General features: G+C 36.3%; 1 protein-coding gene across 1 annotated transcript in view; it reads right to left on the reverse strand.

The window, feature by feature from the left end:
- Positions 1-14,462, reverse strand: part of SPAG17 (sperm associated antigen 17) — a 301,342-nt gene that overhangs the window by 220,575 nt on the left and 66,305 nt on the right. Inside the window, exon 4 of the mRNA XM_066268112.1 lies at positions 12,060-12,191. Coding sequence (XP_066124209.1) covers positions 12,060-12,191 — 132 coding nt within the window. The remainder of the gene's footprint in view (positions 1-12,059; positions 12,192-14,462) is intronic.

Raw genomic sequence — 14,462 nt, forward strand, 5'->3', positions numbered from 1 at the left:
ATTTTAGACTCATACTTCTTATTGTGGCATTTTGCTTGTTTTTTACTTCATTTTTTGTTTCTTAAAATTTTTTTCAGTTTCTGTTTTTTGTTATCTGTAGTTTTTTCGATTTATTATTATTTATAGAATTTTCATTTTTTCACTGTATTTTTTTCAATTTTTATTTTTTAAAAATTATTTTTCAGTTATCTCTTGTTAAGGTTATTAACAATATCACTTGCAAATTCCATCAAGGAAAAAGAAATCAAATATGGATATACAAGATAGAGACTTAGCTCAGATAGATGATAAAAAAATCTCCAGAAAAAAATCTCATTTACATGGAAACCTTAAAGCTTAATGACAGAGAATTCAAATTGAACTTCTAAAAATACTCAATAAGATACAAGAAAACATTGAAAGGCAATTCAGTGAGCTTAAAAATAACTTAATGAACAAAAAGTGTACTTCACCAAGGAAACTGAAACTATAAAAAAAGAACCAGAGATGAAAAATTCAATATACAAACTGAAAAATGAGGTAACAAGCTTAGCTAATAGAACAGGCCAGATAGAGAAGAGAATCAGTGACATTGAAGACAGGCAACTAGAGATACTACAGAGAGAAGAGAGAGAATCACAAATTTAAAAAAATGAGTCAGCCCTACAAGAATTGTCTGACTCCATCAAAAAGAGCAATATAAGAATAATGGGTATTTTAGAAGAAGAAGAGAGGAAAAGGGAATGGAGAACATATTGAAACAAATAATCGAGAACTTCCCAAGCTTGTGGAAAGAGTTAAAGCCTCAAATCCAAGAAGCAAACAGAATGCTGAGTTACCTCAACCCAAACAGACCTATTCCAAGGCACAATTATCACAAATTAATGACAAAGAAAGAATCCTCAAGGCAGCTAGGGAGCAGAAGAATATAACATATAAAGGAAGGCCCATTAGGCTATCATCATATTTCTCAGCAGAATTTCTACAAGCCAGAAGAGAGTGGACGCCAACATTTAAAGTACTGAAACAGAGAAACTACCAGCCAAGAATACGGTATCTATCAAAGCTATCCTTCAAATATGAATGGGAAATGAAAACACTTACAGACATACAGAAGCTGAGGGAATTTATCACCAGAAAACCCCCACTACAAGAAATACTAAAGGGGACTATCTGACGAGATACAAAGAACAAAACAAAACAAAATTACAAGTAAAAATGTGAACAAGACTACAATAAAAACAAGGATAATCTGTGACAACAATAACATAAAAGGGGAGAGGATAAAGATCAGCAGTAGCAAAGGAGTATGGAATGCAGAAGCACTCATGAGATAATGTACTCTAATAAATATGATAATTTTTCTTTTAATCTAATAGTAACCACCTGTGAAAATGCCACTACTGAAACACATGGCTTAAAAAAAGAAGAAACAGAAGATAGAAGTATGGAATACCACCAAACAAAAACAGATGACAGAAAAACAAAAAATAAGAACCAAATAAGACACAGAGCTATTAGAAAGCAGTATATAAAATAGCAATAGGAAATCCTCAAGTGTCAATAATTACACTAAATGTAAATGGATTAAGCTCACCAATAAAGAGGCACAGAGTAGCAGATTAGATCAAGAAGCAAAACCCAACTGTATGCTGCTTTCAAGAGACACATCTAAGCTACAAGAATAAAAATAGATTCAAAGTGAAAGGTTGGAAAATGACTCTCCAAGCAAATAATATCCAAAGAAAAGCAAGAGTAGTCATACTCATATCTGACAATACTGATTACAAGACAACAAAGGTAATCAGAGACAAAGATGGACATCTCATAATGATAAAGGGAACACTGTATCAAGAAGACATAACACTTCTTAATATACCAATCCAGGGAGCACCAAAATATATAAGACATCTATTAACTGATCTAAAAGCACAAACTGAAAAAAAAATAATCATACTTGGAGACCTCCATACACCATTGATGGCTTTAGATCATTCATCCAAAGAGAAAATTAATAAAGAAATATTGGCCTTAAATGAAACACTACAACAAATGGACATAATAGACATCTATAGGACATTTCATTCCAAAACATCAGAATATAAATTTTTCTCCAGTGTACATGGAACATTCTCAAGAATAGACCAAATGCTGGGCCACAAAACTAACATCAGTAAATTCAGAAAGATTGAAATTATATCAAGCATATTCTCTGATCATAAGGCTTTTAAACTAGAATTCAACTGCAAAAAAGAATTAAACAAACCCACAAAAATGTGGAAGTTAAACAATATAGTCCTAAAAAATGACTGGGTCAAAGAAGAAATAAAAGAAGAGATCAAAAGACATATACAGACAAACGAAAATGACAACATGACATAACAGAATTTCTGGGATGCAGCAAAAGCAGTAATAAGAGGGAAGTTGATATCATAACAGCCTTATATGAAAAAAACAAGAGAGAGCCAAAGTAAACAACCTAACATCACATCTTAAAAAACTAGAAAAAGAAGAACAAAGGCAACCTAAAACCAGTAGAAGAAAAAAAAGAATAAAAATTAGAGCGGAAATAAGTGAAATAGAGATTAAAAAAAACTATAAAAAAGTTAACACAACAAAGAGCTGGTTCTTTGAAAAGATCAACAAAATTGACAAACCCCTGGCAAGACTCACTAAAAAAAAAAAAGAGAGAGAGAAAGCACTCAATAAACAAAATCCAAAATGAAAGAGAAGATACTACCACAGATATCATAGATATACAAAGGATTATTGTAGAATACTATGAAAAACTATATGCTAACAAATTCAACAATCTAGAAGAAATGAACAAACTCCTAGAACTATACAATCTTCCTAGACTGAATCATGAAGAAGTAGAAAGCCTAAATAGACCTATAAGCAAGAAAGAAATAGAAACAACTATCAAAAACCTACCCCAAAATAAAAGTCCAGGGCCAGATGGCTATACTAGTGAATTCTACCGAACATTCAAAGAAGATCTGGTTCCTATCCTTCTCAAAGTCTTCCAAAAAATTAAAGAAGAAACAATACTTCTAAACACATTTCATGAGGCCAACATAACCCTTATACCAAAACCTGGCAAGGATAACACAAAAAAAGAAAACTACAGACCAATATCTCTAATGAATACAGATGCAAAAATCCTAAACAAAATATTAACAAATGGAATACAACAACACACTAAAAAATAATTCACCATGATCAAGTGGGATTCATCCCAGAAACACAAGGATGGTTCAACATACGTAAAACAATTAATGTAATACACCATATCAACAAAACAAAGAACAAAAACTATATGATCCTATCAATAGATGCAGAAAAGGCATTTGATAAAATATAACATCCTTTTATGTTTAAAACACTCAACAAAATGGGTATAGAAGAAAAATACCTCAACATAATAAAGGCCACTTAAAACAAACCATCAGCTAACATCATACTAAATGGTAAAAAGCTGAAAACTTTTCCTCTAAAATCAGAATCAAGACAAGGCTGTCCACTCTCTCCACTCCTATTCAACATAGTGCTGGAAGTTCTAGCCAGAGCAATTCGACAAGAGAAAGAGATAAAAGGCATTTATATCTGGAAAGAAGAAGTAAACTCATGGACCTTGGTCATAAAGAACATTTTATGAATTTGACTCCAAAGGCAAGAGAAGTAAAGGCAAAGATAAATGAATGGGACCACATCAGACTAAGAAGCTTTTGCACAGGAAAAGAAACTGACAACAAAACAAACAGTCAACTAAATGGGAGATGATATTTTCAAACAACAGCTCAGAAAAGGGCCTAATATCCAAAATATAGAAAGAACTCACAAACCTCAGCAACAAACAAGCAAACAATCCAATAAAAAGATGGGAAGAACACATGAACAGACATGCTCATCTGCAATAGCTATTAGAGAAATGCAAATCAAAACTACAATGAGATACCACTCACACCTGTTAGATTAGCTATTATCAACAACACAGGTAATAACAAGTGTTGGAGAGGCTGTGGAGAGAAGGAACCCTCATTCACTGCTGGTGGGAATGTAAAGTAGTACAACCATTATGGAAGAAAGTATGGTGGTTCCTCAAAAAATGAAGAATAGAACTACCATATGACCTAGCAATCCTCTACTGGGTATATACCCCCCAAATTTGAAAACATGGGTATGTAAAGACTCATGCACCCCCATGTTCATTGCAGCATTGTTTACAGTGGCCAAGCCATGGAAACAGCTGAAATGCCTTTCTTTTTTTTTTTTTTTTCTGAAGCTGGAAACAGGGAGGCAGTCAGACAGACTCCTGCATGCGCCCAACCAGGATCCACCAGGCACGCCCACCAGGGGGCAATGCTCTGTTGTGACCAGAGCCACTCTAGTGCCTGAGGCAGAGGCCACGGAGCCATCCCCAGCGCCCGGGCTATCTTTTCTCCAATGGAGCTTCAGCTGCGGGAGGGGAAGAGAGAGACAGAGAGGAAGGAGAGGAAGAGGGGTGGCGAAGCAGATGGGCGCTTCTCCTGTGTGCCCTGGTCGGGAATCGAACCCGGGACTTCCGCATGCCAGGCTGACACTCTACCACTGAGCAAACCAGCCAGGGCTGAAATGCCTTTCAATAGAGGATTGGATAAAGAAGATGTGGTGCATATATACTATGGAATACTACTCAGCCATAAAAAATGATGACATAGTATCATTTACAATAACATGGATGGACCTTGATAACATTATACTAAATAAAATAAGTAAATCAGAAAAAGCGAAGAACTGTATGATTCCATACATAGGTGGGACACAAAATTTAGACTCATAGACATAGATAAAAGTGCAGTGGTTACCAGGGGGAGGGGAAGGAAGGAAAAGGAGGGGGAGGGGCAAAAAGAGAAACTAAATATAAGGTGACAGAGGATGATATGACTTTGGGTGATGGGTATACAGCATAATTGACTATCCAGATGATATAAAGATGTTTTCTCTAAATCTATGTACTCTTGTTGACCAATGTCACCCTGTTAAATTTAATTGTCTAAATAAAAAATTAATAGTACATTTACATATTTGTGTATAATTTTGTGTTTAATGTGTTCTATCATATAAGATTCCCACAAAATATCATTAAGCATATAGATAAAAGTAGGCCCTTGCCAGTCGCTCAGTGGATAGAGTGTCAGCCCAGCGTATGAAAGTCCTGGGTTTGATTCCCAGTCAGGACACATAATAGAAGCAACCATCTGCTTCTCTCCCACCTCCCCCTTTTCTCCCTCTTCCCTTCCCACTTGATTGGTTCAAGTGTGGCCCTGGGTGCTGAGGATAGCTCTGTTGGAGTGTGAGAGCCTCAGGTGCTAAAAATAGCTCAGTACTCAAGCATTGGCCCCAGATGGGGTTGCTGGGTGGGTCCCAGTCAGGGCACATGCAAGAGTCTGCCTCACTATCTTCCCTCCTCTCACCTATAAATAAATAAATTAATAAATTAATTAATTAATTATTTTTTTAAAAGGCTATAGATAAAAGACATGCTTGTGGAGGCTACATGACTAAGTCATTCCATTAATATGTAGCTTATGAGAAAGTAGGTCTGTCTTCTGAGTGCTACTTGGATTCTCCTCAACATATCATTCCATCCCATAAACAATCCATTCTACTCATCACAGATGAGAGGACAATAGAGGGGCTGAAAGTATGGTGTTAAATAAATTTGAAAGACAGTAGATTAAACAGACTTATTTCCCTGAAACTCCCCATCTGTAATAAGCTAATGTACTATTAAATCTCCAAGACTTAACAGTTATTTCCAAGTTCATTTGACCAGAGGGCTATTTTATGTATTTTTTATAGAGAACAGGGTCAAAATGGTTCTAGAACCTACTTTGGAAACAAGATTATGGGGATATTTTGGGGTCCAATTAATCAATTTCTATAAACATATTCTAAGGAGATTATCCAAAATACAAAGAATTCTATACTATAAAGTTGTTCATCACGACATTGTTTTTATAAAAAAATATGAAAATAACTGAATTGTTCAACAATAGAGGAGTGGTTAAGAAAATTATGGTAGTCATTAGAATTACCCATAACTAATAAATTAATAGATGTAAATGCTGTGGTAAAGAGTAAAAATTATCTTAATTAAAAAATTAAGTTAAAATTAAATTTAAAAAGCTGAATAAAAAGTTTTTTACAATGATTACCACTATGTAGCAATAAATCCACAGAAAGGACAAAGGAATATACCAAATTGTTGATAGGGTTATAGCATTATGAGCATTTTGTTTTTTCTTTTCTATATTTTCTATTTAGTCTTTCCCCTCTGCTCTCCTCCCCTCTTCCCTGACAAATAGAAAATAGAATGGATGGGACTGAGTTAGGAGCTTGCTTTTCCAAAGAGCTGTTGTGGTATAGAAAACATAAGCCTAGGAATGCACTGGGTTCACCAGATCAAATGGTGCGATTTTAGGACCCTGCAGAATGTCCTGGGGGCTGCACTGCTATCTTCAGGGTGCAATCCTGAACCACAGAATTGGAGCAGGCCCTGGCCTGCAGTGGTGGTGGCTAGTGGGGGGATCTGCCATCTAATGTCTGTCTCTTGCAGGATCCTATATGACTCAGAGGTGTTAGCACCAAATTAGCCAAAATTATCCTCCCTCAGGGATTGTCAGCCTTTTTTATCTCATGGCATACACAAACTACTAATTACTAAAATTCTGCATTTTAAATAAATGTATTATAAATAAATGCATTTTACATAAAATATATTTTTTGCCAATCTGACAAAAATAAATAGGTATAATTTTAGTATGTTCATGCTGGACAGCTCTTGTTATGTTGGCTGTTGTTCGTTTTTTATTTGACAATCTAACAGAAAAGAGGTCAGTGCCTGACTAAGTAGTCAAACAGTATGTTTTAAAAATTCTTGTGGCACATCATTTGAAAATCGCTGTTCTACTTTAACATTCAGATGGGCAGAAAGAAGGGGTAAACATATTTGGAATAACCTCAGGAAGACTAGTTCTAAGAGATTCCCCAGATACCACATCATTTCTGGGTAGGGGGGCAGGTTAGGTTTTCCTTAGGAATTGGTGATTGGTTAGCTCAGTGGCCTTTATCTTTGGTGAGCTTTGTTACTTTCCATGACCTGGCCCTGCACTGTATTTTGAGATGTTGTGTGCATGTAATTAGTGGGACCAGCTGGCTGTTGGTAGATCACTAATCAAGTCTCTGCTCTGACACAGCAATGTTTCTGGGCAGGCGCTCTACTGGTTTTCAGCCAAGAGTGTTGTTTTTTGCATACACATTAACACTCACTGGGGAGGGGTACAGAGGTTAAGAACATGGTCTTTGAAGTCTGACAGTTTTGAATTTGAATTCCAGCTCCACTCTGGAGTAGCTATTCAGCCTTGGGAAACTTACCAAAACTTTTCACACCCTCAGTTTCTCCATCTGCAAATTGGGAAGAATGCTCTGTAACTCATAAACTCATTTAAAAATTAAATGACATAGCATGTACAAAGAGCTTGGTATAGTGCCAAGCAGTCAATAATGGTTGCTATTATTATTATTAGCTGTTGTCATTGTAGCTATTTGTATTTAAAAATACTGCTCAATTTTAAATATGTGTTTCCGCACATTTTTCATGAAGTCTGTAAAAAGCTTTCACTAATTAAAAAATTCCAATTAGGAAAGCACTATTTTATTTTACAGAGTTGCCAGCCAGGGAGTCATTTATTATTTACCCTGAGTTGCTGAATTTTGTAGTTCTTTGGATCGAACAATTTTGTTGATAGTATCCTCATTTTGGTAATCCAGCTTTAAAGAATTCCATTCTGTCAGTGAGGCAAGTTATTTCTTTCCTGAATCCTCATGGGTCTCTCTCAACCAAGTTCCTGCTCTTCCTCTGTTTGACTTCTTAAAACAGTTTCTGAAGATTTGAACCACAACTGAATCAAAACTAACCAGCCTTAATTTCCTGGTATGTCCCTATGGCCTTTCTTTTAAAACAAAAACATACACAAAATGGCATTACATTGGCTGGTTTCCAGCATTCTGTGGTTTCAACTGGAATAAACTGGAAATTGTCTGTGAAAGTCACCCTAACTGCTCTTTGTTATGCTGTGGAGTGGACTCTGGGTTGTCCACGGCTGAGTCATGATATCTTATCAAACTCAGGTGCTTTTAATTTTGAGTTGTTAAAAAAAGTTTACCAATACTATTTCTCCATAGTTCTTTAATACATATCTTCCTTCTTTTCAGTTCTAGAATGTTGAAAAATAAGGAAACTTGTACTGAGTATGTAAGCCAGAAATAAATGTTCTGCTTTTATATAAAAGAGATGCTAAAATATCTAAGGAAATATGGACTAGTTTTTTGAATTCACAAATTAAAAACACAGTTAGGATATATTTGCATCTTTTCCAAAACTATTCAAATATTCTAAACTTAACTCAGAGGCACAGAAAACTAGATTTGGTTTGACTGATTATTTAAATTGTTGTGTTTTTTTTGTATTATAGCATTTTTCACCTATTTTTGATGATTAAATGTTTTCTTCTAGTTGAATTCTTAATATAATTTAGATATTTTGGTTCACAGTGAAGTATTTTGGTTTTAAATAAATGTTTATAATTAATTTATAATATGAAAGTTAAAGTTAAAGAGAAGTAAAAATATAAATGATACTATAATATTCAGATAATGGCTAAATGAAAACGAAAGTCAGAATAGAAAACAAGTAATTTATTTTAAAATTACATTATGAAAATATATTTGCCTACCACATTGTTTCTCTAAATGTTTGTTTCAATAAATGTTTGTTAATTAACAATAAAGAACTAAAAAGCAGAATAAATGCTTAGGTAATGATGTATATAAGAAAATTTCATTTCTAAACAAAACAGTATCTTATTCAAATTTTAAGGTACAATAAAATCTAATTTGAGATTAATGGTAAAACAGTAATATTCAGAAGTTCTGAAATGCTAAAATATATTTAAAGAAATGTAGTATATTTTCTTTATAATATGCATACATATTTGGAAGTAAGCAATAGAATATTTTTAAAAAGATAGTTTTCAAATATATTCAACTTATTTACAATTGGAGACAGGCATTTGTCTCCCAGAAATTCATGTACTAAAAGCTTCATAAACTGTTCTTCTAAAGAAATATCTTTCTTTGTATTCTTCTTTTTTTTTTTCTTTCATTTTTCCGAAGCTGGAAACAGGGGAGGCAGTCAGACAGAACTCCCGCATGCGCCTGACTGGGATCCACCCGCATGCCCACCAGGGGGCGATGCTCTGCCCATCTGGGCTTCGCTCTGTTGCATCCAGAGCCATTCTAGCGCCTGAGGCAGAAGCCACAGAGCCATCCTCAGCGCCCGGGCCATCTTTGCTGCAATGGAGCCTCGGCTGCGGGAGGGGAAGAGAGAGACAGAGAGGAAGGAGAGGGGGAGGGGTGGAGAAGCAGATGGGCGCTTCTCCTGTGTGCCCTGGCCAGGAATCGACCCGGGACTTCCACCCCCCGGGCCAACGCTCCACCGCTGAGCCAATCGGCCAGGACCTCTTTGTATTATTCTTTATAATATTTATTAGACAGCAAACTCCCTTCATGGGCAAAGCAAATGCAATGTTAAATATAGCCCAGACTAAAAATGTTATAAATTAAAATTAGTGGTATCTAAAAAATGATGTTTTTACTGTATTTGGCAAATGGAACTACATAATTTGCTATTTATTTTCAAGAACAGTTTTAATAAAATAGGATTAAATATATAGTGATACATTATATTTGTTTCTTTGGGAAAAAAGAACAGAGTCTGAATTATGATAAATTTTTGTTCACAGCTTCTCCCTAGAATTTTCTGTAATTACTGCTATGAGTATTTTTTAACATTCATTTTCAAAAATACAATTTGGAAAATGGACAGATGTAAGCAATATAATTAGCATTTGGAAGAAAACATCCAAGTAGATTTTATGTTGATGTTAAAAGCTGAAGAGTCAGTTAATCCCCTTGTAGGAATTTTAGAATCTTATCCTGGGTTTAGGAAAGAGAAGGAAATTGGGTCAAGTCCTCTTTTCTTTTTTTCAATTTCTAATCCACAGCAAGTGTCAGTTTATATATTTTATACTTATTTTGCTTTCTGCCAAATTCCCTGGCTGACAGCATTAACCTCAACTGTTCCGACTGACTTGTTGGGCAGTTTGCTGAAATAAACATAGATTGTATCATCCCTCAAAGAACTCCCTTAATCTTGCCTTTACCAAGAGTATTTTCTGGAAGGTACTTCATTCCAATTAGGTTTCATCACTTACTCGTATGGTTGCAACACAGGGATTTGGGGCTGGTGTTTTGGGAACCCTAGCTAATAAAGATATCAAATTAGATTGTGTTATTGTTGGCTCTTAATTGTGGAGAGTTCTATTAAGCATCTTTTATTTATATATAATATATGTAATATATAAATAAATCTAAAGACAATTTTATCTCCATATCTTCAGAATTACAATAACTGTATTGTTATATATAGTTCACATTTCAAAGAAATGCTGAGCGAAATAACAGTGCAGAAATATTTTTATACCATTGCTCATCGCTAGCTTTAGAAACATTTCTTGAGTTTCCGAGACATTCCATTTATTGTTACTTAAAATCTGTTAACTTAAATCTAAACTCTGTTCCTATTATACACAACTACCGACTTCAAATAGATGGCAAACAAGGAAGTAAATAAACACTCTCCCACCGGGAGGCATATTTGTAGGTGCTGTGAGGAAGCACAAAACAGAGGGAGGTGCAGGGATTTTCCAGGGCTCACAGTCTACTTTTTCTGACTTGGACTCCCATGGAAAACTGGCATTTAAAACGGCAGGAAAAGATGTTTCTATAGTTTCCAATTTTTCTTCTGCCAAGTCTTAATGTCCCTGAATATTAAAGGTACAAATCTCCTGCACACAATGGAAAGTGCTTCAAAGAGATGGAAAACTATACCATCGCTGGTGCTCACATGACTTGAATTTTCCTGAGGACAGTATGTTCCACATTAATATGATGCTATATGGGAAATCTCTTTGAAAAACATAAAGCCCAATATTACAAATATAAGGTGGCATTATTGTTTTGTTCAACAATTATCCTGTCAAGAGACCAGTTTAAACAGAAGCCCCAGATTTGGGCACCTTCCCAAGGTGAAGAAGGTGTTATTGGGACATGTTCATTTTTCTCTTTCTTCTTTCATGAATTGATTTGACCTCTTCCACTTAGGGGCATAACAGAACCACTTACACGTAAATTCATTTCAAACATACACATGCGTGCATGTGAGCGCGCGCGCGCACACACACACACACACACACACACATTACAGGAGCATCTGACTTTCCCAAAAAATTTCAGCATGATTTGGAACATAAGAAAAACATCTCTTATTTTGAGTAATGATAATAGCAAATGGATTTAAACCTGGCATCACTTTGCTAAAAGTATTTTAAAATATTTTTTTCAGATGAAAATACAAGTCTTTGAAAAACACACAGATTGATTTCCAGAGGTTAATTAAATGAAAGTCTGTACGTGAAGAAATAATCAGATGTGTAATATGGAAATAAAGGTAAGGAATCACTGAAGAAATATTCAGATTATTATTAAGATGCAGATGTAGCCTCATATTTTAATAGGCACTCCTATTGAATATCATGTAAAATATTTTAAATAGGACCTCGACTTAGTGGGTTTTTGCAGTTTTTTTATATTTACTTTTCTTGACTCGGTCTCTCCTTGGTTTCTCTGTTACTAGTGTATAAACAGGCTGCTGTACAAACCACCTCAGGTATAAGCCCTGAATATTGTCATATTTCTATGCAAGGGAACTTATTTTTAATGAGTTTGTCTTTGAGAAAATATAATTTCTCCAATAATGCCTTGAATAGCCATTTCCCTAAGCAGTTGAGACAGACAATTGAATGTGCTGGGCAACACTCAGTGGTAGACTTATGAAAAGAGGAAGTGTCCCTGAAGGAATCTGCCCATTTCACTCGCTGCTCGCTGTTTTTAGAAAACCTCCCATGGTACAGTACCTTCTTTTCGCTTTCCCGTCGCTGTTGGTCCTTAAATTTAACCTGGAGAAGTTGAAATTTCAAGAGTTTCCCTATCAGTGGTAAGGTTAATTTCTCTCCACTGTCCATAATGACTTTTGCTGCTATTAACACCTATGAAGAAACACAATGATTAGGAAAGGTGGCATTTTATAACCTTTGGCACAGTCTGTCTGTGATGAAAAGATGAAATACTATTTTGGTTTTATAATATTTGTCTTACTGCAAAGGTGCCTCATTGCTGGCCAAAAAAATTAGGGAAAAAATGCCCAGCACCATAGAGAGGGGCATTTATCCTCTACGCTAAATAAATTGTACTGTCTGAAAATGAATTTCTTTTCCCACAAGGCAGGGGGTGCTTCCCACAATGGTGCTAGACTCAGACTCTCTGAAACGGGCAGAGGAAAGATAGGCAGGGCTCCACGGCAGGATGACAAATAGGTCAGTTTCATGCTACAGAAAGTCTATTGTTTGGCACAGCAACTAGTCTGAACTGTCAAGCTTTGACTTATTAGTATGTTATAAATTAAAAGGATTTTATAATAATGGAAATGGCTATGTTAGCAGTCATTTATTTTTTAGTGACCAAATTCAAATGAAAGATAAAAGATACTTGACACAGAGGCGCCATACAAATGCTGTGCCCCTCCCCCCTTGCAATTTAATGTTGATCCTGTTGGTATGCAGCCTAATTGGGGTGAAATAAGGTTATTGAGTTTTCTTTGGGTGACGACAGCCAATAGGAACATACAGCTGTATTGTCCAGATGTGTGGCACTGACAGCCTGTTTTATGACTCCACTTTTTACAGCTTGTTTCCCCTAAATGTCACACAACTCTCTAACATCTGGGCCCTTTTCCTTGGAGCCCTATAACCACTTTATTTACTGCAAAAAAATAAATAAATAAACACGTAAAATATACCATAAAAAGTTGTTACATGTTTCTCTTTATTCATGTTGTCTCCCTAATAAAGTTCACCTCTAGCGGAAGCACTGTCACAAAAGTAGTCTAGTCAAAGTATTTTTAGACTTTTGTTTTTAAGCAAGCATCAGATTTATTTATAACCCTGGGATGAATTAGGTGTTACTAAAATGTTCTGACATGTTGCTTTTCTACCCCCTTGGAGCAATTACTCCTCCGGGTGCATATGGTGTCAATTTCAGACCTTCGGTCCCAGACAATGACGGCGGTGCACACTGCAACTCATCGAGCTGCGTCTTGTCTGAGGTTCATACCAGCTCTTGGTCAGGGCTTTCCTGACCGATCCAGTTCCTTAGACTTTCCACTTTGCCAAGGGAAAAAGCTGAAAGTAAAGGAGACAGCTATTTTACTTCTAACTGCAGGAGGCTCTGTGGAGTATCATAGGCCAAAATGTAACTAGACCTCTTAGAGTCAGTATGGTATCGGGGTTCCCTGCCCTGCATCCCAGTAGGGGAAAGCCAGGAAAAGGACTTCTTTAAAGTGGCTGTTTCTGAAAACCAAAGGACAGACCAAGTAAGTGGCAGAAAGCAAGTGTGTGTCTGAGTAAACACTCTCTGTGAAACAGCTCCTTGCTTTTCATGGCAGTTCTGCTAACCCGATTTAGAGGAAGGACCGTGATGGCTGTGCGTTCTGGGAGCAGGAAGACATACAGGTGCAGCTGCAGCGCCTCACCATTTCATGATGACCACATGCGGGAAGAGAATCTTCAGGGAACAAACAGTCACAGGATTACTGTAAAATGAAAGCCGTTCAATACGGGTACATGTATTTGGTTGAAAATGGCATTTTTCAATACCAGCTAAACAGAGTGCTGACAATCAGGCTGCTTTGGGACATCTGGTTCAAAATACAGTGTGTCCATAAAGTCATGGTGTACTTTTGACAGGTCACAGGAAAGCAACAAAAGACGACAGAAATGTGAAATCTGCACCAAATAAAAGGAAAACTCTCCCAGTTTCATACCTATTCAGTGCAGTTTGATGTGGGCTCATGCACAGATTTTTTTAGGGCTCCTTAGGTAGCTATCCCGTATAGCCTCTACAGACTCGTCACTGACTGATGGCCTACCAGAATGGGGTTTCTCCACCAAACTGCCAGTTTCCTTCAACTGCTTATCCCACCGAGTAATGTTATTCCTGTGTGGTGGCACTTCATTATAAATGTGCCAATATTCACGTTGCACTTTGGTCATGGATTCGAATTTAGCAAGCCACAGAACACACTGAACTTTCCTCTGTACCATCCATATCTCGACTGGCATGGCTGTGGGATGCTCTGCTGTATATATGGTGTTATGTCATCAACTGCTCATGCGCATAAGCTGCCACATCATCCTACAGAAACTGGGAGGGTTTTCCTTTTATTTGGTGCAGATTTCACATATCTATTGTCTTTTGTTGCT

This window comes from Saccopteryx bilineata, chromosome 3 (genome assembly GCF_036850765.1).
Source record: "Saccopteryx bilineata isolate mSacBil1 chromosome 3, mSacBil1_pri_phased_curated, whole genome shotgun sequence".
NCBI classification, from domain to species: Eukaryota; Metazoa; Chordata; class Mammalia; order Chiroptera; family Emballonuridae; genus Saccopteryx; species Saccopteryx bilineata.